Source organism: Lepidothrix coronata, unplaced genomic scaffold (assembly GCF_001604755.1).
Source record: "Lepidothrix coronata isolate B3197 unplaced genomic scaffold, Lepidothrix_coronata-1.0 Scaffold0, whole genome shotgun sequence".
Classification (NCBI taxonomy): domain Eukaryota; kingdom Metazoa; phylum Chordata; class Aves; order Passeriformes; family Pipridae; genus Lepidothrix; species Lepidothrix coronata.
Genome location: NW_016690180.1, coordinates 5,781,930 through 5,807,820, shown reverse-complemented (window position 1 = coordinate 5,807,820; position 25,891 = coordinate 5,781,930). Strand labels below are relative to the sequence as shown.

At 39.4% G+C, this 25,891-nt stretch overlaps 2 protein-coding genes across 5 annotated transcripts in view; one reads left to right on the top strand and one right to left on the bottom strand.

The window, feature by feature from the left end:
- The window catches only part of LOC108493648 (trihelix transcription factor GT-2), a 29,291-nt gene extending 5,162 nt beyond the window's left edge, over positions 1-24,129 (top strand). The window contains exons 2-10 of one of the 3 annotated variants that reach the window (XM_017807321.1): positions 861-947; positions 4,238-4,675; positions 5,713-5,802; positions 6,524-6,595; positions 10,752-10,838; positions 16,172-16,243; positions 16,914-17,315; positions 18,750-18,809; positions 19,884-24,129. In XM_017807321.1, coding sequence (XP_017662810.1) covers positions 861-947; positions 4,238-4,675; positions 5,713-5,802; positions 6,524-6,595; positions 10,752-10,838; positions 16,172-16,243; positions 16,914-17,315; positions 18,750-18,809; positions 19,884-20,098 — 1,523 coding nt within the window. In that variant the 3' untranslated portion in view covers positions 20,099-24,129. The remainder of the gene's footprint in view (positions 1-860; positions 948-4,237; positions 4,676-5,712; positions 5,803-6,523; positions 6,596-10,751; positions 10,839-16,171; positions 16,244-16,913; positions 17,316-18,749; positions 18,810-19,883) is intronic. The other 2 variants (XM_017807466.1, XM_017807401.1) reach the window with 2 other exon arrangements.
- PPAT (phosphoribosyl pyrophosphate amidotransferase) overlaps positions 1-25,891 on the bottom strand; it is a 47,437-nt gene that overhangs the window by 19,060 nt on the left and 2,486 nt on the right. The window lies entirely within an intron of this gene.

Here is a 25,891-nt window from a genome sequence, read left to right as displayed (position 1 = left end):
CTCATTACTGTTCCCTGTGACGCACTACCGCAGAGCCCTGGAGCAGGCAGCTTTGATCTGTGAGCCCTGCCTGGCTGGAGCGCACAGCAGCTCAGCTCTCTGTACGGTGCACCAACATTTCAAACCTCCTGTCAAAATGGTTCGCTGAATACAGCGTATTATCACTGGCCAACTAAAAAGTCTGTCCTCTGTGAAAACTAAGCTGGTTCAGAACCTGACTTACATATATCCTGCTTTCTAAACTTTCATAGCAATTGCTATAGTGTTGCTTTTTAAACACATGTAGAAATGCTATGCTTGAAAAAACTAGACTGAATCCTGTCAGCTCCAAATACGTCTGTTCTCAAGTCACAATATATACTTTCACAGTCTCTCTATACTGTTAATGAATTTCATATATTTCCAGAACTCCTTCCAGAACATTCCTGCTTTCTTCAAACTCTGAAGAAAAATGAATTTTTTTTTATTATATAAATGGATTTGTGGTTATCTGAATCCATACGCAATGTCTGCCTTTATGTCTCTTAATTTACATTATCTACTTTCAAACTATACGTTTAATGTGCTATCTACCCTGAACACTGAGTCAGAAGAGCATATCAGTCACTAGAATCAAGTCAGTTTCTACAAGAATTTTAAAAAGCATTTCAAACAGGCTTCATATGCAGGATATAAAATAATTTACCTCCTGTAAATCATGTCCTCTTATGGGGACAGGCAAAATTAATTTTAAATTTAATTTAACTACAAGTGAAGAGATTATCAAGATCATCTCATTGTGTACGGACATTTTAACTTAAACTAATTTAAGCTAATTTAGTCCATATCTATTTTTCACCTAAAAACTCTTTCCTTCCCAGGTGAACTATCAGTTTCTTTAGAAGATGATGAGGACTCTCCAGGAGATCCACTACTCTTTATGTCTCATGTCAGACCAGTTCAACTAGGTATAGTATGATGGTGCAGAGAAATCAAAAACTTAAAGGCAGCATGGGTTGTCAGAGCACTTTCTGATAGCTTGAATATGCTGTTGTTCTGTTCTGATCAACACAGCTTTAATACAGACACAGTCTTGCACCATCTTCTTCCCAGTGTTAGCACTCAGCAGCCTTGTGCATCACTACACACTGACCACTGTACTTGGTGTAACACCTGCATGACCACCATTACCATCCAAAACACATCCCATGCTACAGCTTAATCATATTAACTGCATTAACCACATTAATTTTGTTAAATGCTACTGGAAAGTAAGCCAAATGCTAGTGTGGATACCCATATCAACTTGTGGCTTTTCCTTAGCATATCTTCTTAAAGCATGGATGCTTAAAGCAGCATGAGCAAGTGGCCTGAGCCAGGAGAATGATGCAGAGCAATCCAGATTTGCAGTGGTCTCCAATGCAACTGCAAAGTGGTCTCTCCATGGAAGGGGTGGTCAGCAGTGCTCTAGTCCAACCAACCACAGAATAACTTATTCAGAAAATGTACTACTCTAGTAGTTTTGCTCAGGAAAGTCATTACAGAGTGAAGGCACAAACCTGGCAAGCCAGGAGGAAGAGGATCCTAGGTGTGAGCCCCTTCAAGGGATGGCTGAAGGGAATGGAGAAACCGAAATACATTTTAGGCAGATTTAGGCAATTGATAAGCTGATTCTTTACCTGGATGAACACCAGCACTGTCCTGAATTTCCTACATGCTTTTTCCATTTTTCATATACCTTGTATGCCTTCGCATACATTACAGTCCAGTTACAACAACTTTCATTACAGTATCTCCACAGTGCTGTATTCAGGAAAAAAGCAAGGCCCTGACTAAGCCTATAGCATTTATATTACACACTGCACCCCTCTTGCCTGGCATAAAAAGAAATTAAGGAAGAGACCAGAATCTCACATGGAATTTATGCACACATAAAATACTTCATGCACATAAACAAAACTTTTCTTGCAGAAAGTATCTGAATTAAATTTTACAGGAATATGTCTGTAAATATTCCTGTGTTTCTCAGTGCTCAACATATTGACAAGCAGAAAAGTTCAGTTCTGAGGAAGCTGCTTTCTACAAAACTTCAGCTGCATGGGCTCTCAATCTCATGTACGTACTAGTACTAAAATTCCTTCCCCTAGTACCTCTTTTAGTCTTTAGGTTTCAGGCACTATTTTAGACATCACTGAAAGAAAAATGTTGAGCCCTTTGTCTCTACATTGTTTAATATTTTGGTTTTATTTCAGCAGATTTCTCAGGTTTGAAGAAGCTTAGAAAAAAATTAAATATGGCATAAATGCATCTTTCAGATAAAGTAATAATATATATCCTAACAATTTGCTTTAAAAACAAATTAGAACGAAAATACATTTAAGACGTAAGAAAAATCTTCCCACTGACTATAACAACTTTGTTTCAAAGCAGTGCTTGTAGGAAGGATATCTTGAGTTACGATGTTTTTTAAAGTATATGAGGAACAAACATACCCACCATTTTCTACTCTGCATACAGTGGAATGAACGAGCAATATATTGAGTCACCAGAACTCATGTGAACCAATATCCACAACTGAAAGTGAGCTCAGGTGGAAATGAACTGAGAAATACTGGCCTCCATGAAGACTAAAGAAACCTTACTCCTCCCAGATTGCCCCATGCTTTATGGCTTCAACTGGGAAGTGGAGGGAGCACCTCCTGTGTTCTTCCTCTCTTCCTCCCATAGGCCTTTCCTCTCTGGCCTATCTGACGTTGGCAGTTATCAGCTGTGGCAATTCCTATGGTTTCATTCACCTGTAAATCAGCATTTTCTTTCACTCCCTCAGGAAAAAATGAAGAAAACATAACTGATGCGTCACCTGAAAATTACCCTCCTCAACTGCTTATCAGTGAGCTGTCTGTTGCAGAGTCCTGATTAACACAGGACTATTGGGGAAAAAAAATGATGCCTGTTAGTACAGTTTATTCACAACTAGAACGAATTGCGGAGACTAGCAAAGAATGGCACTATCTAGGACGAGTTAGTCCCCAGATAGGTTATTATGCACAAGTATGATCCACTGAAGCTCTGTGCACAAACAAAGGTCAGGTACTTTTGCCATCACACAAAGCTCTGTGACTATTAAGTATCCAACCCTCATAATCTGGCTTGCCCTTGTAGAATAAGACACTGGCAAAGGCATTTATCACTTCAGTATGACTACAAAAAAATGTCAGTTACAGTGCACTTTCATGTTTGCTCTTTCATGATGATGCCCTGGAATTGGTTTTGGGATTTTTTTTGGTTTGTTCTTTTTTTTAAAATCATTATTTTTGCAAAGATTTGGAAAATGCATGAGGAAGCCACTTTCCAAACTAATTTGATAATCAAAAGGAAGTCTTACAGAAAATTCATAATTAGAAACAAGGAAACATTAAAAACCTGAAAGATATCATATTTCAGTGTTTTAAGTTATTGCATGGGTGGCAACCTTTACCTCATAATAATAAAAAATAAAATTGAAGACTGGAGAAAATTAAAACATATCTTAGTTTTGCAGAGAAAGATAATTCAAACTCTAATTTTCACAAAAAAAACCTCACATATTTTTGATTGACCTACTCTGAGAACGGTGGAGGTCCTGTGCCATGAGAATCGAGTTTGTTATCACACAAATATTCTTGAGCGACTGAAGCAAAAGTCTCCATTCCTCAGCTCCCTGCAACCAGGGTGCTTTGTTACGAGTTAAAGATCGGATTCTTCAGATCCTTACCAAATTTAAATCTCTCCATCTATGTAAAACCAAAAGTATGGCATGAATGCAGAAAGTAAGTCTTGATGCTAGTGTCAGTGACTGGGGCCTGATTTATTATTGTGCTAATGCAGCACATCCAATCTTCTCATCAGCAGTCTTCTCTCTAATGTCTGAAGGCCAGAACAGCTTATCTGTTGTTCTCAAAGGCATTAAAAGTTTAGTGTATCAAGGCACAGAAGAAAGAAATGTTCCTCTTGGATTAATTAAATGTACATGTGCTATCTGGTCATCAAAAGAAGGCAAAAATTATATCAGAATTAACAAAAATGCTGACCAATTCATAACCAATGGCTTTTAAGGGATTTTAATGGATTTTAATGTTACCTCTGCTCCATCCTTCTCCGGAGAGACAAGTCATGAGGAAAGAGCATACTTCATTCTCATTCTCTATCCTTTTCCCACTCCAACCACCCAATGCAGGTAACCCATATCTGTGTCTCTTCCCTACCCCACATAATGCAGGTAATCCAGCATCAGCAGTAGAGGCTTCCAAACCATTGGCTTTTATTCCAACAGTAGCAAATGAAGGAGGAAAACACTGGACTGTTAATGAAGTCAGAGCTTTGATACGCATATGGTCAGACAAAAATATCCAGCAACAACTGGAGGGGACAGTGAGAAATAAAAGAATATTTGAGCAGGTTGCTGCCAGACTTCAAAAGTTTGGAATTGACAGGGACTGGAAGCAGTGCAGGACAAAATATAAAAATCTGAAACATGAATACAAGAGTGTAAAAAGTGCCCAAGACTCAGGGAGTACAAGTAAAGGTATGAGATTTTTTAATGAACTGGATGCTATTCTGGGGCACTGCACCATGGAACAAGTGAGCAAATCAGATAATGATGAAAGTGAGAGGCCTCCAGAATGGACAGAAGCAAAATCAGGAAAGGACTCCATTGGTAAGTACTTCAACCATCCATATATAGTTTAAAATTTTTAGTTTTCCAGAACTAGAGAGACCTTAAAAGAACTCAAAAGAAGCAACCAAAAGGATTAACTGATTTGCTGGGGGGGGGCGTACACTGAATGGGAATTTACTATTTTGTCTAGTAGTTTTGTCTTACATTATAAGGTACTATTCCATATTGAGTGATTGCCCTGCACTTTTTTTAAAAGCACTGAGAGACAAAAGGAGGAAGAAAAGATGAAGACATAGGATAAGTTAAAGTGATAGAGAGACAATTCCAGTCAAAATCATGTCAGAAGAAACTGTTTCCAGCTTAGATAAAAGAAATGGATCAGAGAGATGATCAGACTATGTTACTGGAAAAATTAAGAGATTGAACAAAACAAATCTGTATTTATAGACATTGGTTAAAAAAACTCCACATTTATACTGTCTCTTATGGTCCCAAATATCTCAGTTTTATTAGCCTTTGGAGCAAGACTCCCAAACTAGTGAGAGAACTGTCAAAACAGCGAAAGGAATAGCACCAAGAATGCTGGCAGAACTTGCCTTTGGTTTTGGGTGATTATTTTCAATTAACTTGGTAATGGATGATCAATGCAGAATTACAGTAAACTGATGGGAGCACACTACCCAGGAGTTAAAATATTTTTGTTGCTATGTACAACCTGAAACATGTTTGGTGTTTAAGAAAGAATTAAATGTTAAACTCTTTACTAGGCAGTAGAGATTCTACACAGGGGCTGATATTACATTGGCCAAATATAAGACTAGAAGTTAGTAAAGTAATGAAAGAAGTTAAGAAAAATATAATACAAAGACAATTTCTGGCTGAAAACTATTGAGAACATTTTGAGGGAAGATTCACTTGTCAGTTGCCATTTCTAGACATTTTGCTAATGCACCTACTTTGCCTGCTGGCATAAAGAGCTTCTGAGGTTGAATGGATTTTTTGATTTGACACAGCACAGCTGTTCTTATGTAGTACACAAATGCAGTGCCCTAATTAACTTAGCATTATTTACACAGAAATGCCTGGAGACACAGGTGAAGAGGACTCTGTTAGTAATATATCTGAAGACCTACAGGTTGCAGATATAAAGAAAGTTTCTGATTCAGGTAAACTGAAAAGTCTTCTATTTTATATAAATAACTAAATTTATTAAATTAAGAATTATTTCTAAAATAAGCCCAGATTGTAATTATGGTTAGAAAATGCACAGACCTAAAAAACTTAAAAGCAAGTGAAAACCATCCCATGCTTATGTGCTGCTGAATTTTATAAAAACAGTATAGTAAGTAATCATTTCAAAGACTCATGACCCAAGATGTAAAGAATAAGAGACTACTGGTTTAAGCAAGCTGAGTGCAATGTACTACTGCATTTACTTTTACTTAATCTACGTACTCTCAAGGATTAGAATTGTTCAGTCTCCTGTGCATGAACTATTATAGCATTCTTTTTCACAATATAATGTGATCAGTATATAATATAATTGTGTAAATGCTCATGTCAGGGGATGAAAACTTCATTTAAGAGTCTCACTACTAGCCCTGAATATGAAGGTCATAAACTCTGCTCTTTACAAAGAAACATTATGGTTTACATCTGAAAGCATAACTTTCAGGGGAAGCAGGAGTTTAACATTCAATTAGAGACACATGAACGTCTCGAAGGCTGACAGACTTGACTCCCCACAATAAAGCACTTCATGATTTCTTTCAGTAGTGTGAGGCAAAATGTGGTCTAAATTAGGCATTAAGGAGTAGTCTTACAGAATGTAAAATGGTCTAACATCAACTTGAAGATTTTAATATCAAATCAAAAATTTTCTGACAGGTGATGTTACTGTAAACACTACTTCAGAGAATCGGGCAGCTCCTCATATAATGAAAGAAACAGCTATGACAAGTAAGTAAAGACATGGCTGATCATGAGAAGTAATTTGAGGTATACCAGATGGTAGTATCTTTGGTTTTTTCATTCAAGAGAAATTACATTTATGAATTTAAATTTACTAACCAAAAAAAAACTAACTGGCCTTTTACCAGATCACCATGGGCACTTGACGCATTCACTGGAGAAAAACAGGTTGTCATGAAAAGTGCATTGGCTATAGGGACCTCATTTTGAGAGAGACAAAATTTGAAAAAAATCATAAACAGCTCTTTGTGAGATCCATTTAAGACTACTTGTAAAATGCATCAAATTCCATTCCTCCCCATCAACGAGTAAAATTACTACATACATATGACCATATTACAGACACTGTAATAACAGATTCAGCACTGCCCCTTACCTGTCACCTGACATAGTTTTCAACTTCCTGCAGTATTTTGTATATTGTAACTTTCTAGACTGCAATCTCCAAACAAGTTATTTAAGATGAAGTTTACTGAACACTTCTAGTAAAATTCTGAGTATGTTTTTTTGACACTTTAACGTTCCTTTAGGGTAAGAGTAGGTGTTAAGATATCTATAGCTTACCTTGGTTACCATCTCCCTTCTCAAATATATGTATTTTAACTGCATATTTTGTTTTGGGTAATCATAAATGTCCTGATTTTGTGAGGAAATATTAAAATAGCAAGTATTTCAGAAGTGTCTGTGGCTCAGCCTATCCACTCTAAGGACCACTTTTCAAACTTCTGTGGGGGGAAAAAGGGCAAAACTATGCTTCATCAGTAACAGTTTCAGTTTCCAAAATTCCTTCCCTCATTCCCAAACAATACATACTCAAATACTTTTATCACAGGTGGTAAAGACATCTCGACTTTAATGTTATTAATGGTAACATAATTAGGTATTGCATAAGGCAGAGAAATGATGCACACTTTTTATGTCTAGAATATCATGAAGACCCTTTGTTCTCTTATTGTGGTAGATGCTTTTCCTAGACAGTTCAAATAATTTTGAAGTGAGAAACTGGTAAATAAAGAGATTGTATGTACCTCTATACTCATAAATTTACTTGCTGATAGATAGTGAAAAAGGCAATCAGGCAGTGATACTTACATTGGTTCTTTGATATCAGTAATGTCTGACAATCAGTAGCATTTAGGATGTGACTTTATAAGAGCTACTCCGTATTTAACACAACTTTTGTAGAAAATGGTTTCTCATCAGGCATGCAATTATTAAATTTATATGTTTTTATGCATTTAAAAAAAACTGTAAAAAACACCATTCTGACATAAAGAAGAATTTAGAAATTCTGTTAACCTCGTATCAGGGGATCTTCCTAAACAGTATATGTAGTTAATGTACTCTGCAGCCAGAGTTACATTGGCTACACACATAGGAGCTAGCCTGTGCAGACATCTGCTTTCTGGCAATCGTGGTTGTGTAAATGCACAGCAGACACACGAGCTGACTCAGGATCGCTGAGTCAGAATCGCACCTGCTTCTCAGATCTTACATGTGAATCTGACTTAGGAGACACAGTAACTTTGTAACCACTGCCAATCTTTATAAACAGCCCAATCAGGTTTGCCATACTCTAGAGTAAGGAAAATATTAAGATGGTGTTAGTCAAAAGACAAATACACAAGTTTCAGGAAAGCACCTAGTTATTTCATGTGTCATGGTATTGTTTTTCTCCTCTGCCCACATGTATTTGTTACTCAAAGAGCAGCATATGTCCACCTGCCAAGGAAAAGACAGAGGTAAATAAATCCTTACAGTTCCTTGCACATTCTGTCACTGTTACTGACATGTCGCTGTCAGCACTGCCCAGCTGGGGGAGCAGGAGCACCACAGCAATCCCCAACCCCGCTGGTTTTCAGCTAAAGCTGCCTGGGATGGAACAGGTTAGGACACTGCTGATTGCTCTCTTCTGGTAAAACACACCCCCCACTGAATTCATCTGCAAAAAAACCCCTTAGTTATTTTCACTGATGTTTTCTATTTCATGGTATCACTTTAAAGGGGAGTTAATTACAGAAATCTATTCAGAAGAGCCAATCATTTCAGTTTGCACAGGTAGTAGTCCATCAATTCAAATTCCATGTACATTCCACATGGGTCAGACTTTGGAGTATGACCACAGACTGCATATAGCTGTTTTGATTAAATCTGAAGTGCCAGGGAATAACATTGGAGATAAAAACAGGTTTCTAAGGAATGCCAGTAGCCTGATGTTCTTAAAAATATCTAGAGCAAGTATTTCGCTTCAAACAAATTACTTTTTTTGTAATCGTTTTTTAGGATTTTTGGTGCCCCACACACTTACTATATGTCTCTCTCAGAACAAATTTGGAATAAGTCATGACATTGCCAAGATACATTCCTAAGCAAGGGCTTTTTAAAAATCTGTTTTTTGAAGTTAAGATCCTAAGTCAGTCCATACTCAGGTACTTAATGTTGGCTTGAAAACTTCCTGCTGTGTGCTTGGAATTTTAAAACGTACAGCTATAAAGCCAAAAGATAATATTTTAATACATATGTCCTGGGCTAGCATGAAGTAGTGTTTCAGAGATGGGCAAAACCAAAAATTCTTGATGATTCAGTGGCTTGGCCTAAGCATATTTGGGCTGCAGACAGAAACTCTTAATTAATTGTGCATTCAAGTTTTCCGTATCCACACTCATAGATCTGTATGACAGAGATGGCAGCAACTTTGCAAGCTCTTAGAGAGTAAACATAAGCCATGCACTGAAAACTTTCCGTAGCTTTGAAGTTTCCCACTTCCCTTTTATATTATATAAGACACACATGAGAGTAAGGATTAGGAGACAAATTACTAATCTTGCCTCATGAGCCAGAAAACAGGATAATTAGTGGTAGTGACAGAGTGCCAAAAGAGAACAGAGCTTGTATCAGTCTCAGTGGGTAAAAGGAAAGACTGTTGACGGCATTGCTCTGGTGGCCTTGAGAGCAATGCTTTAAACACAAAGTAGAGATTAAGCATATTTGCTGGCAACTGTCTATAGGTTCACTGAACAATGCAGATGGAGCCACTGTGTTTTATCCATGCCAGAAATTGTCGATGGCTTGTTCTGTTTGGCTCAGTCTTGCTCTTCTCGTGCCCTCCCGCCAGAAACCCTGAAAGGTGCCTTAGAAAAAAAGCCAGGCTCCCTACCCACATTCTTGGCTCACTAAGAAAAAAAACTAAAATAAAAAGGCACATGATGCTGGTCACATAGTAAAGAACATCTGATGCAAACAAGGCTGTATTGATTTGGGGGGGTAATTTTTAATAAAATAGCTCTAGATTAAACTTTATTGCTCAATGTTTAGGGGTAATATTCTTGAGTGGACCGAGAACAGGCTGGGAGCCAAAAACTGCTGTCATTGATCTGTGGTGTGTCCTTCACCATTTAATCTCTGTAGAGCAGTGTCCTCACCTGGAAGTGAGGATCAGCTAGACCGCTTGCATCATCCACCTGCCTGAGGGGTGGAATTCTCCCTTAAACAGCAGTGGGCCAATGGCAGAGTAGTGGAGATCTCCTCCCCATGGAGGAGAGCCCAGGGACACTTCTGTCACCCAGCTGTGTCATGTAAACTCCTCGAAAGCTGAAGCAGTGGGGATGCTCTCGGACAGGCATTAGGACACTGTCTTCATCAGGCAGGCAGGCAGCCTTGCAGATCAGTTGTCCAGGCACAGCACCCTGATGCAATGTCAGGGCCCTTGCCCCTTCTGAAGCTGATTCAGACACTTCTGGCATCAGTCACTTCGGAGTCTTTCAGTAATTTCAGTATGTATTGCCCCCCTCATGAAATTCACTGTCTTGCCTGTTCTGCTGCCCACACGTTTGCCAGTTACTATATATCTTTCAACCACAATCAGCAAAACAATCTACAAATTCTGATTCAGGTTTAAATAACTTAAAGAGTTTGCACATTTATCCCATAAACTTATATTATGCAGCTGTTACGTGGTATTCTGGATGTACTTTAATAAATAAGTGGGTACACTCTGCTCTTAAGCCCACTACTGCAGAGAAATGGCAACTTTACTGTCTTAAGACAGGAAATCTTGAATGGTATTCTGAAGTTGGTGATTCTAAAGACATCACTCAAGACCTGTTCAGTTAATAAGAACTCTGTAAATTATTATTTTTTACAGAAATCCTTGAGGATGAGGGGGACTTTGTCAACTCCACCCCGGCAGCTCTGGAAACCACACAAATAAAGAAGGAGACAATTGACATAGGTAGGTCAAGACTTTGTCTTGATTATCTTGTGAATTGCAGATTTCTAACGTTCATATGTTATCCTGGCAAATTATACTTATCTACTTCTTGGTGATGATAAAATGGTTTTTTCTTGATTTCATAGTGCAACAATGTATGAACTGTTATTTCTCCTTCCCATAATTGTAACAAAATCTTATTTTCCCAGACAACATGCCTCTTTTTATGCTAGATGTGATTAGTCTGCATTTGATTGTGACACAAATACAGTTTTTCTTACACAGTTCCTAGACAGGATAAACTGGAGAGCTAAATAGCTGTCTCAGAAACTCAGAATATTTTATACCTTGTCTGTATTTTCAAACTTTACAAGTAAAACTGAAGTCAGAGCCTCAGCAATATGAAGAAATCATATATTCAATGACAAGTAATCAGGAGATTTGTTTTATTTAAAGTGTTAAAATTTAACATTAGAACACAGCAGGGATATCAATATTCTGGAATAAATGAGCATAGAAACCACAGAAGATCACGAAAAAAAATACATCAGAGGAAATAATTAATGACATTGAAATCTAGTGACCTGACCCCCTGGATCAAAATATACTCTACAGTAGTGCTGTTTGTATGCAGAAATTAATGGGAAAAAATAAAAAAAATCAATTATAATGATTCTGTGAACAGCAGTTCTTTGACCTTTGACACCTAAAGTTTCTACCATAAGAACATTTCTATTGTATGCATCAGGCATACCAGGGAAAAGCTTCCTTCTCAGCAATTATGTTATCTGGAATTTGGGTGTTGAGACATCCAGTGCAACACAGCCTTTACAACTGTTTGCATTGGCTGATCTTGACTATTTAAGACAACTGTGGTGAGTATGACACTGAGGACAACATCAGAGCAGTGCCATCACAACAATGACACACAGAAACACAAGTTACATTGAGGATAAAGTTAATCTGTGACCTTGAAAGTTGAGACATAGTGAGGTCACACAAATGTGAAGCAAAGAATAAAATGTCATGAAGATCAACTGACTGCCTTATACACACAAATTCCCTGTTCCTATCATATAATACCCAACTGAGGACAGTAATTGTGCAAGTCAGCACTACACAAGTGCCATTGCCAAAGACAGAAAGAGATTAGAGAGACAGTATGGTTGAGAGAATGAGCACATAAATGAAAGCCATGGGGGGTTTTGTTAAATAGTTAAAAAAAAAAAGCCATTAAGAGCCCAGGAGCAGACCTACAGCTCCATTTTGGCCCATCTTCAATAGCTGCAAGTGTTAAGGAAGATGCAAGAATTTTCCCAAGGAAAGTTATAGAAAGTTATAGGGTGCCTATTTATGGAAAAAAACCACTTTTTTTCTAGTACCCCAAGTAAATCACACAGACATGCTTATAATTTCTGATTCTAAGTTTTCCATAGGTATAAAATTTATTCTTGCACATTCTTATGAAAAAAAAAAGTATTTGCCAAATCACTTAAGAGAAAATGAGTTATAGAGCAAATATGAATTCCAAGTACTGCTCTGTGCATATATTGGCAAGTACCATTATGGAAAGCACATCAAAAGAATCTGCTTATTTACAGACTATCTCTTATTTCTGACAGAGCTTAAACTAAGCACTCAGTTTTTCAAAACATATAACAAATATTTACTTCTACCCTTTACTGAAGACAGTATTGAAGATAATTGGTCTATGACATCCCCTACCAAAACAATGAGAACTAATCTTTCTCTTCCTCCCAAACCTAAAAGTAATTCCACAAAAAAGTGAACTTTCAGCCTCAGAGAAGTCCAGTCATGAGGAAATGAGCCCAAAACCAGCAAAGCTGGGTTCTGACGTCCATAGATGATTTCAAGAATGATGATTTTCAGGTAGACAGTGCTGAAGTTGCAGATAGAAGTCTAAAGGAAATCAAGAGAGACTTCAAGGCCTTGGAACAACTGGTTAAGAGATCAGGAGCACAAGTAGTGTTCTCTTCTATCCCTCTAGTTGCAGGGAATGATGAGGGAAGAAATGGGGAGAGCCAGCAGATCAATACCTGGCTCCAAGCCTGGTGTCACAAGGAAAATGTTGATTTTTTTGATCATGGTTCCACTTAACATGACACCAGACCTGCTGACACCTGTCTCAAAGGGAGAAAAGTATCTTAGCACAGGAGTTAGCAGAGCTCACTGAAAGAGCTTTAAAATATATTTGAAGGTAGAAAGGGATAAAACCAAACTCGCTAGAGATAAGCCTGAGGGCAGCACACCAGGGATGGTGTGTTACAGACGTCCTTTGATCTGCTGTCTCAGTAGTCAGGGGATAGAGATCCATGTGGCAGCAAAGACACAGGGATTTAGTGATGTGCTAGAAACCACAGAAGCGCCTGAGAATGGCCATGTAGGTATCAGCGCTTCTCCCCCTAAAAAGGTGGTGGGATCAAAAGCCTGAAGTGCACCTATACTAATGCACACACCACTGGCAACAACAGGAGGAGCTGGAAGTCAATGTGTAGCAGGAAAACTATGACATAGTGCCATCTTGGAGACACTGTGGGAAGACCCACACAACTGGAGTGCTGCAATGGATGGCTGTAAAACTCTTCAGAAGAAATAGGCAAGAAAGGAGAAGCTGTAGGGTACCCTGTAAGTTAGAGAGTGTTTTGACTGTCTAGAGCTTAATGATGGTGCTGATCAAGTTGAGTGTTTATGGGTAAGAACTGGGGAAAGGCAACAAGACAGGTATCCTGGTGGGAGTTTATTACCACCCAGCCAGAGTGCAGACACAGATTAAATACTTTATAAGCAACTGGGAAAAGTCTCACAATTGCTGATCCTTTGGGAGGACTTCAATTTACCAGATGTCTGCTGGAAATACAGCACAGTAGAAATGAAACAGTCTAGGAGGTTCGAGGAGTGTGTGGCAGATAACTGCCTGGCATAGCTGGTGAGGGAGTCAAATAGGGCAGGTGCCTGCTGGACCTGGTGTTTGTGAACAGAGAAGGACCACCACAGGGAGATGTGGTGGTTGGAAGCTTCTTGGGCACAGCGGTCACTAAATGACAGTTTTAAGTTCTTGATGAAGTAAGGAAGGGGGTCAGCACAACTGCCACCTTGAACTTCTGGAGAGCAGATTTTGGCCTGTTTCGGACATGGTTGAGTTCCTTGGTAGGCAATTCTGAGAGGCAAAGGAGCCTAGGAAGTCTGGACATCCTCCAAGGAGGAAATCTTTCAGGTGCAGTAGCAAGTAATTTCCATGTGCCAAAAGACAAGCCAGTGGGGAAGAAGACTGGCCTGGCTGAACAGAGAGCTTTGGCTGGAACTCAGGAAAAAAAGGAGACTTTATGGCCTTTGGAAGAATGCGCAGGTAACTCAGGAGGACTACAAACATAACATGAGGTTATACAGGAAGAAAATGAGAAGGTCTAAAACCCAACCAGAACTTAATCTGGTTACTGCTGTAAAAGACAACAAAAATGTTTCTATAAATACATCAGCAACACAAGGACGGATAAGTAGAATCACCATCCTTTATTGGATGGAGGGGAAAACATACTCACTTAAGGAAAGGGCTGAGGTACTTAATATCTTCTTTGCCTCAATCTTTAATAGCAAGACCAGTTGTCCTCAGGGTACCCAGCCCCTTGAGCCAGAAGACAGAGATGGGGAGCACAAGGAAGCCCCCATAATCCAAAGGGAAATGGTCAACAATTTGCTACAGCACTTAGACACACACAAGTCTTTGGGGCAGGATGGGATCCACCCAAAGATACTCGGGGAGCCGGTGTAAGAGCTCACTCAACCACTTTCCATTATTTACAAGTAGTCCTGGCTAATCAGGGAGGTCCACGTTGTCTTGAGTTTGGCAAATGTGATACCCAACTACAAGAAGGGCTGTCAGCCTGACCTCCTTGCCAGAGGTTATGGAACAGATCACCTTAAGTGCAATCACATAGCATGTACAAGACAAAGAGGAGATGAGGCCCAGCCAGCACAGACTTAGCAAAGGCAGGTCCTGCTTGACCAACCTGGTCTCCTTCTATGACAAGGTGACCCACTTTGTGGATGAGGGAAAGGTTGTGGATATTGTCTACCTGGACTTCAGCAAAGCCTTTGATGCTGTCTCCTACAGCACTCTCCTGGAGAAAGCATTTGCTTGTGGCTTGGACAGGTGTACACTACACTGGGTGAAAAACAGGCTGAATGGCCAGGCCCAGAGAGTGGTGGTGCAGTTACATCCAGCTGGTGGCCAGTCACCAGCGGTGTTCCCCTGGGGTCAGTGTTGGGGCCAGCCCTGTTTAATATCTTCATCAATGATCTGGACAAGAGGATTGAGTGAAACCTCAGTTAGTTTGCAGACTACTCCAAGTTGGGTGGGAGCGTTTATCTGCTGCAAGGCAGGAAGGCTCTGCAGGGGGTTCTGGACAGGCTGGATCGATGGGCTGAGGCCAATGGTATGAGGTTCATCAAGGCTAAGTGCTGGGTCCTGAACTTGGGTCACAACAACCTCCTGCAGCGCTACAGGCTGGGGGAAGAGTAGCTGGAAAGCTGCCCAGTTGGAAAGGACCTGGGGGGTACTGGTCCACAGCTGGCTGAACATGAGCCAGCAGTGTGCCCAGGTGGCCAAGGAGGCCAATGGCATCCTGGCTTGTATCAGAAATAGTGTGGCCAGTAGGACCAGGGAAGGGATTATCACCCTGTACTTGGCACTGGTGAGGCCACACCTTGAATCCTGTTTTCAGTTTTGGGCCCCTCACTGAAAGAAAGATAAGGAGGCACTGGAACAAGTCCAGGGAAGAGCAATGGAGCTGGTGAAAGGTCCGGAGCACAAGACTTGTGAAGAGCGGCTGAGGGAATGGGGGTTGTTTATCCTGGAGAAAAGGAGGCTCAGGAGGCTTCCTTATTGCTTTCTACAACCACCTGAAGGGAGGTTGTAGTGAGGTGGGGGTCAGTTTCTTCTTCCAGGTAGTAAGTGATGAGAGGAAATGGCCTCATTGGATACGAAGAAAAATTTCTTCACCAAAAGTGTGGTCAAGCATTGGAACAGGTTGCCCAGGGAACTGGTAGAGTCAACACCCCTGGAGGTATTTAAAAGACACGTGGATGGGGCACTTAGGGACATGGTTTAGTGCTGGACTTGGCAGTGCTGGGTAAATGGTGGGACTCAATCTCAGAGGTCTTCTCCATCCTAAATGATTCTATGATTCTGTGATTCTACAATTCTATAACTAATAGGTTAGACTAAGGGGTTAGAACACTTTTAAGTGAAGTAGGTATTTCCTACAAAGGATAACACTAATAGTAGCAATTTATTTGTCTAAGTCCATTTTATTTAGAACTGTGTGTTTCTATAGATGATGATTCCATAAGCACTACCTCAGAAGACAGATCTTGTACGCCAGTAGCAAAACAGATGGTCGAAACAGGTGAGTATTAATTTCCATGCATTTATTCTGAAATTATTCACATTGTAATTTCAGTACCAAAGCTGGAGCAACCAGATCTCTACTGTAAACAGTTCTACTTTTCTACTTCTGACTCCAGTCTAGCTTTATTACTAAACTTAAAAATTAGTTTCATAGCTCTGTTCCCTGTCATGAGCAAAACTTGCATTAATACTGTAGTACAGCTTTGCCGTCCATACTCATCTGATGAGCAGCATCTGCCTACTTCTGAATATTTTTACATCTGAAGATTTCTTTTTCTTCTATTGAATCCCCAGTAGCATTTTCATTTGCATGATATTTTGCCTTGCCATTTTAATTTGAAACCACACTGGAAAGCCATTTTCTTATCAATGCTGAAGTCTTTTGCTTTAAAGCTTAAGGGCTATTGCTTTCCTACATATAACATCTGTCTTTAATTTGACAACAGTAACAAAATTACACTGACAAAATGTTGACTTTTATATGCCTTGGAGAAATAAGAGATTCCACTTGCTACATATTTTGCATATTTAAGAGAAAAGTAATCACCTATGGATACTAATATTGTAAAGTTAAAAGAATCATTAGTTACAATTATGTTTTAATATATGTATATTTAGCATATATTTATAGCATTTATATTTAGTTGTTGTTTTGTTTATATTTTCAGACAATCACATTCACTTGGAAGAAGCACAAAATCACTTTAAAGTTATTACAGTTAATGACACTGGAGCAGGAAAGCACTGGAGTGATAATGAAGTGAGAGCTCTGATAAACATATGGTCAGATGAAAAGATACAACAAATGCTTGAAGGCGCCACAAGAAATAAAGAAATCTTTGAGGAAATTGCCAGAAGGTTAATGAAACGTGGTATAGACAGAGACTGGAAACAATGTCGCACAAAGTACAAGAACCTAAAATATGAATACCGTGCACTGCAGAAAGAAAATGAGCATCTTGGAAATCCCAGGAGAAAAATGAGATTTTACGATGAAGTTGACTGTATCTTAAGAAGACAGCCTCTGGGTCCCTCAAGCTGGGGATGTGAAAGTTCAAGTGTCCTATCAGGTACTAAAAACTTCAGTGATGAGATAAAGTGTTTAAAGTGAAACTTTTTAAGGTTGCCTGTTGAGCCATGCTGTAGGGGTAAAACACATGGCCAGAACTGGGGAGGGAAAATAACTGAGGAAGCTGTATCTGCATGATTACATAGGGTATACTCAGTGTACACAGATGGTCTCTACAGGTATGTAGAAGTGAGAATATTTACAAAAAGTGAAAGCACCTGAAGCGTTCAATGTTATTGGAGAATCTTTGCTTTTGGAAGCCCAAGTGAGACACAATGAAATGGTGCTAGAAAACATGGCAGGTTCTAGAGGTCATATAGTAGGCATGTAAAGTCTGATGGATAGAGAGCTGCAAGCTCGTACCATTTAGAACTGCAAAAATCTGTAGCAACCAAGCCAAGTGCAAGGACTCCAAAAACCCAAACTATATTAATTCAATTCACACCACAGTCAAGAGAAAGAAAAATCCAGGGCAGTGATGTTTATTTGAGCACTTGTAAATATATTGATTTTCCTAAAGCAGATTCAGTTTTCAAAACAGAGTTTGCTTCTATTTTAGTATCAAAAGTATTGTGATCTAGGAACCACACAGCTAATCTTGTGTCTGCTATAAGGGTTCTCATGACTGGCCAGCTGCTACAGCCATCGGGGCACCTGCCCCTGCTCCAGGCAGATGAGATGCTCTTGTAGAAGCAACTGAACCTCTGCATCTTAGAGCTCAGTGAGTTATGGTAAACCAGAACTAATTCCGATTGTTCTCAATATGTTAGATGATAATTTGCAACACCACAAATGTTAGTTAAGGACTTGAACCATTCTGCAGCAGAGGCTAGATCAACAACTTGAGCAGGAATTTAAGTCAGCTGTCCTCAGTCAAGAATTAGAGCCCTAATGTGGTGTCCAAGGGCACCATACAGTAGTGTATGAGTTGAGGCTGGAATGACATCCACACAGCTATGGGATGACTCACTGCTTCTCCCCTGCCTAACTCTTGTGCTCAATCTCAATCTCCAGACATATTTTCTTCCAAATGCAGAAACTGAAAATATCACTGCTCATTTCTGCTCTCCATGAGTGGGATTTGTCAGCACCAAGAATATTTGAACCAAACTGGCTGGTTTACATTTTAGCATGCTAGAAAAAGACTGTGTAATCTGGGCCGTGAATGCTGATGCAGCAGACAGTAAAACAATAATGTTAAAAAAGAAGCTTTAGTTATTAATCTGGTTGAGGCATCTGCCAAATAAATGTGTCTCCACTCTGATTTTGTGTGCCAAGCCAGCACCTACCTTTTCTAGTATATTCTTATTGCTCCAGGTCACTTGTCCCACTGTATTTGCTTTTGCAGGATAAAACTTTTTGGTGTGTGACTGACTGTGCCCTGAGAATCTCTGCAAAATACTTAGTCACCTTATTTTTCTCTTCTGTGTTTCAGTGGGAGATGTTACAGCAAACACAGGATCCTTGAGTATCAAGAGAAAAACATGTAACGATGGTAAGAGCCCCTGACTTTTAAAAGCATCTATACACTGCTGTTGAATTGGATGCCAGATTCTCATTGCCAGTATTCAAACAGTTAAAGAAAATCCTAGAACTTAACACCAAGCTCCAAGCCAACCTTCTCTCACACACAACAATCTGCAAAAGAAGAGTTCTGATAAAAATGTGGGCCTAAGGAAAACTCCCATTTCTTTATTTCAGTCTTCATCCCTGGTATAAATGAGGTAAACATCACGAAATACTTTTCTGATTCATAAGAATCATGTGCAAAGAAATGATAAAAATATTTTTAAAGCAAGATATCTGAATTACCTGTGTTGCTTGGGGGGAAAAAAGGGACAGTATCAGTGTCATGGATGTGACTTCCTCATATTACACTATGTGTCTGTAAATGAGAGAAGAAATTACGTTTAGACATACCATGTCTAACATGTAATGACTAACGTGTTGTAGACAAGAAAACAGGTTAAGACAGCTATTCCAAAGAGAAGATACGGTACACAATCATGGAGAGAGAAAGGTGATGGGAAGGATAGAAATACACAGCACGCGATCTGATATAGGAAAGGTCAGAGCTTATTTTTCTTCCTGCAGAATTGTCAATCCCTAAATAATGGGAAAGTCGAACAATGCAGGATGACAAACTTAGTTTTTAGGAGGCTCACCCCTATTTTTAATACTAACATGATGTCTTGTCTACAGACAGATGAACACAAATGATCTGAAAATGACATTTCTGAATACAGCTTGCTCAGTTCACCATCACAAACTGTACTAACAGACTAACTCTGTGTGATTAAATATACTTTCATGTATTGTCTGTTATGTAAGTACATCTTGGAGAAGGCTGTAGCTAGGCAAAACTGAAAGTTTCACATGTAAGTGATTTTTACAAGGTCTGCTGCATTCCTACTCTCCATTATACAATGACCCCTTACACAACAGCAGGCAACTGACTGCCAAAAGAGCAGAACAGAAGAACAGCTCTAGGAAAATTTAGCATGTGCTAAACTTCAGTGTCAGCAGTTGACTTGTGCGCTCTAACTACAGACTTTGCTTTTGTCCACAGAGGTGTCAACTGTTCCACTCAAGAAAAGTGCCTCTGAAAACACCATACTCCACTTCCAAAAGCTATTAACAGAGAGAGCAAACACAGTAACAGAAGGCAAAAAGTTGCTGTTAGAAAGGCTTTGTAAGCAGGAAGAAATGCAAGACCTCAACAGAACACAGCTCTATGCTGATCCATCAGCCATAAAACAGGTTGGTTTAATGAACTTTCTATGAAATTAGCATGCAAATAGATTCTCTAGGGTAGTAAGAAATGAAATAAGTCTAAGTTACCCACATGAATACATGCTTGCTTCCTTCCTTTAATACAGTCACCTTCAGTCACTTAAACTAAAAACAAGGTATGAGTTCCCATCATAATCCTTAACTATGAGCTTTTAGCAGTAATGCCAGTCTAATAAAAGACACCATGTCTGCCTACATGTCACAATTAACAAGCTTAACTGAAAGAAAATAATACTTTTATTGATCAAACAGGTACAGTTAAAATTTCATCCCATCACTTACAGTTACCATCTCTATGGTCCTCCTAACAAGTGAGTTCTCTGCAATTAAACAAACAGTTGAAGCCATAAGTTCTTTTTAGTTAGGCAGGGCTGGTGGGGAAAACACAATTCTCAAGTCTTTTGCCAGCATTTACCCTCCTCCTAGCCTCTCCCCCTGCCTATGCTGGCATGGGGGAACATCCCCATCTGCCCACTGAAGGCTTGGTGCTGTGCAGCAATGAATTGGAGAATTCAATGAGCCAGAAAGAAAGTATGCAAAGTTGATGCCCATATAGAAGGGGCAAGCTTGGGTTCTGGGCCCTGTTCTGTACTGGGCAAGGGGTCTGCCTTGCCCAGTAACCACTGAAGTACAGAAAACATAGAAACAGTGCAGGGAGCAATGACATGGTAAGAGACAAATGCCATGCCATAACTTCTGCAAAATCCTACTACACGCTACTTCATTTGGTGATTGTGTAAGTACTCTACAGTCTATATTGCCTGGGAGGCATGCATTTGCAGGGTTTTCCTTTGCACTTGCAGGGTTTTCCTTTCAGTGTATTCAAGCAAAAAAACTCCTTTCTGGATCTCAGTTATGTTTGGGCATAGACCTACACCTCCCTGCTAAAGCCAAGTTAGTTCTGGGCACACATAAGGGCACAACTGAAGTCAAACAGTCAAGTCCTTTTTGCAGAAGCAACAGCCACTAGGTTTCTTTATATACAGAGGCCTAAATTCCACCCAAGTCCCTCTTCACAAAACCTTACTCAAAAATATTACTGGATATAATGCTTTATTTCCTGCCCTATGGTTAATTAATTTCTTGTCAATTCTTTAATCAGAGACATCATTAAGACATACACTTTCCACCAAGGTGGATTTTATCTGTCATTTGACTAGCATTTTTAACACAATTCTGAGAAATCAAGAGAAAGATCCCTAAAAATCATAGTTTTTTGATCATATTCATTTATACAGTGACACGGATATACAGTTGTTCCAGTGTACGTTTACCTACCACTTTTCACATTTTACATTGATTTCGCAGTATAAACCTTCTTTGGCTTGTACTACCAATATCATCATTGCTTTAAAAATCTTTCTTCTCTCTTTAGAACGAGTTGGTTCAAAGGTACATCCTTGAACTTGCATAGTATTACTTGCATACAGAACTGCTGTTTTTGGTAGGAGGACAAGGTCTGCCCCTGCCATGACAACAGTTGGGTACAGAACATGCTAAGCCAGCTGAAGATGTCGCCATTCCCAAGAGTACTAAAATCACAGCTTACTTCCTCCACACATGAACTTGAAAAATGTGTGATCCAGCCCTGATTCAGTACATTTAAACAGCTTAGATCAACCTTGCTGACATTCAGTACAATGTCCCTCCAAAAAACCCTTTTTCTTCTTCCAGCAAATAAAAAATAAAGACCTTTTATTCATTAAAATAAGCAGATCTTTCAAGAAATATGTATCTATTTTTAGATGCTGTTGTTCAGTTGAAAACGGCACAAATGCCCTGAGGCAAAGGACTCACTGAATTCTTAGCAGGTCAGAACAGAGAATTGCAGAGTGCACTTGCAGTCTTTACTTGGAAACTGTCCCTATCAACACTAGGTGGTAGACATGAAGCAAGAACCAACAGAAAAAAAACCATCACCAGTGGCTTTCCAAGTAAATGGGTTTTTTCCTCAGAAAACTTCCCAGAGAGCAGGATTTATCTGACAAATGTCCAGAGAAGGTGGACTTCCCTCTGTGTGGGATTCCACTTCTATTCTGCTTTGTGGTTGCAAAGCAGACCTTGCTTTTTGTAATTGTTTTGTCATAAAGCCCTCCTGTCCATTTATTGTCAGTTGAAGATGGTAACAGACATCAAGTGCAAGATGGGACACTTGGCATCATCTAACATCTATATCCTACTCCCATTTACACAGATAACATTTAATTTACTTGAATATGTAGGCTGCTGAGACACATAAAGTGGCATCAAGACAACCTTTCTTCACTGCAGTTGTAGTTATGATTCCACATCACTTTTTGCTTAGAGACAAAATTAACATGAATGTTGTACATTTAGAATTCTGGTTGTTCAGAGCTATGATCTGTCTCCTTGGGACAGCATCTCCTTGGGTAGTGACAATGGGTTAAATAGAATGTTGCTAGGTTGAAGGATTTCTCAGAAAAGTAATTTCAAAAATAGTTTTAGTTAATCCAACTCATCATTCCAGTGTATTTTTATATTCACTTAAGCTTCTGTTGTGGCTCTGCTGTCATCACAGCTTTGCATTTATTACAGTCACACATTAGTTAGTCTAGACACAGTAACTGGGCCAGTTAAATGGAACTTGGGACACCATCTGACACATGCTAAATGGTTATGTGCAGGGCACTACCACAGGACTGCAGTGGTTTGGGAGGAGAGCTTTTCTTAAGACATAGATCCAAAAGCCAGACCATGTAACTGACCCTGGGAATCTTAATATAAATCACATTATAGTCCATCTTAAAAATCAGAACTAGCAACAAGCAATGATGGCAAGAGCATCAATCCTATAAAAAGCAGAGGTCTTTGCTCTTCTCCCTCCTCAAATACCTGCATTATTGCCAGAGGGCCATCAAGATTAGTGTGAGGGCAAATCTGTCTCCTCCCATCTTCAAATAGCAATACTGAAATTTTTGAGGTGTAGCAGATAAGCAGAGCTACCACCACTCTGACCTGCATTAAAAAGTGCCATTCTTCTCCGAAGTATGCTCATTCACTAAGATGAATGTGTCACTTTACACTTCTTTAGGCCAAACACCTTGAGAATAGGCTTCAGGCAACAGAAATGCTTGTACTGATGGTGGATCCACAAGCACTATCAGCATAACTCTCCATTTAAAAGAATCTGCCTCCAGTCATCCTTTGCTTCTTATTTGGCAAGGTCTCCTTTGTGTTGGCACAATCATTTATGTGGTCAAGTGGTTGCCTAGCTGACAGAATTGATTTAAATTAAAACTAAACTAATAAAAAGCCCCTCTAAAAAACCCGGGTTTTTTCCCTTGTTTTCAATGTTTTGGGAATGGTAATATAAAACATGGCAGATAGTGAAGGACAGTTTATTGGAACTGCACTACCCAGTCAGAACTTCCAACGCTGTGCGCAACCCTCTTTCCATGCATGGGGCTAAAATTTAAGGTATAGCCAGACAAGTCAAGAGAACAATCTGTGAAAATTACTGCAGAGCTCTATGATGCTGAGTCTCACCCCAACTCCATAGGTAGGTTAATGCAATGGGAAGTCTTACACGATCTTGTTCCAGTTGCTTACTCCACATCCAAAGATAAGAGCTTATACTGAAAGCATTTTGTGACATGTACATCTAAGCAGCCTGAACCTGGTTAGAATGGAAATCTATGTTACCTTCACTTTCTCAAAATGAACTTACAGGAACCCGAGCCCTGCAGGATGTTATGTAAAACAACTGAGCAGATATAAGAGCTCACCACAGCAAAAAGGCCTTGCTCCTCCTCTCTTCCTGCAGGAGCAAGCTTTGCAGCATCGGGCTGTCAGCACCTGCAGAATGGCCTAAAACTTAAGCCAAGATAGAACTAAAAGATAAAACTGTTTCTACATCCACATTCAGTGTCTCTGAAAGTAATCAGGAGTGTTTTACCAGTACATATAGCAGGAATGTTCCCATAAAACAGCATACAGACTCAATCACTAGCTAGACGAACATCTTACCCCATATATTCCATAGGGAATTTACACAGAAATATGATTAATTATAAAATTTGGTATTTAGACAATTAAAACATTTAACACTGCAGTTCTTGCAGCTGGGAATGAGGGTCTGCTGAACTCATAATGGGCTCTTGAAATGAAATGAAGAGGTATATATGTTACATACTAAATCATTATGTGTAGCATATCTGTGTTCCTCAGAAAACTCCCATCCAAATACTATCACAATTTTAAGCTTTTTGTTTGGAAGATTCAAGGTGTAACTCAGGATATCAACAGCTTGCTAAATGGCCTTTAAAATGACCCCTATCTTGTAACCAAGACATTGTATATAGAAGGTTAGCACTTTGATTATGCTATGTCAGTGTAGGTATTTGGAATGACGGCTAATGTAAAGCAACTAGTAAAAAAAACTAGATTGAAAGAGAAGTAAAAATTCTTGAATTATATTGGCAATTATCTGGGTTCTGTTATGTGGGTTTTAATAGTGTCATGGCTAGGCTTTGCGAACGAAGATTTGGGAAGGGCTCTACCCGCGTTTGTTGCAAGTGCGTTGGTGGCTAAAAAGGCCAATGCGAGATAGACATGTCCGGCTGCAAAAGGCACAGCAGAAAGACTCCCCAGGTGGTGCACTCTGCAAGGCACGATTCTTTCTGCGCTATCTTTTCTCCTCAAGAGTAATCCTGCGTGCTTTCTCAAAAGCATCAGCAGTGTTATAGATGGTGTGTTTAATAGTGTACAGTAACAGGAAAGGTACCAAAAAGCACACTGACAAAGCCTCCACTCAACAAATTTCACACACGGGCCCAGCTGAGCTGGGACAAGGGATTATTCCCTGACTTAACAGGACTTCCACTTGCATAGAAGAGGCCTTTCAAAGCCTTTTTCTAAAAATCAGTACAACACTGGATGCACTCAGGTTTCTGTACACAGTATTACTGCCAAAAATATTTTCTTGGGAATTTTGCAAGAAGTTAACAGAAATCACACTTGTTCGAAGATTAACTTTGCAAATTTGTCCTGGTCAAGGACTCAAATGATGTTTAATAGATTTGTAACTCAGAGTAACTCCTCCTCCCTCCCTCGCTGCCCCCAAGAATGTTCTCTCCTTACCAATATCCTCTGATTTTATTTTGGCACGCTGTCAGTGGATTTTGCAGAGACTTTGTTCCCTGGCTTTCAAAATGCAGAGATGATTTAGAACATCTACTTTTGAGCCTTTTTAATGTTGACGCCAGAGTAACAGCACTAGCTTTAGCAGAATTGAAACTTTCAAACATAAAGAACGTTCGCTGCTAACATAGCTGTAAAATGTTAAAATGGTGTCAAGTTAAATCAATAAAATGTTCTTAGTGTGTGGAAGGCCTTGGTTAGCCTGTGAGTAGGAATATACTGGTTTTCATTTTAATTCACAGTTCACCATCATAAAGTAAGAGCCAATGAAAAGCCATGTTCTAACTTTTGCTATAAAGGAGTGTGAATTTAAGCCTCAACAATCTAGCAGCTGCTTTTTAATGAGATATATATATAAAAACCCAACAAAACCCAAAACAACTTTTAAAGTTGTTTCTGCTTATGTCATGTTAGTGAAATTTCAACTCTACCTTTTATCTTTCATGATATGCCTACTTGTGGTCTCCAGAGCCTTGCTTACATATACACTCCAATTTTTCATGCAGAATAGTTTCAGAGCAGCATTGAGCACCACTCACACACACACCCCACTGAATACACGCTGAAATATTTTGATAGCCTGATCCAGCATACAGAGTTTCAAGTTTTCATTTGCAAACATCC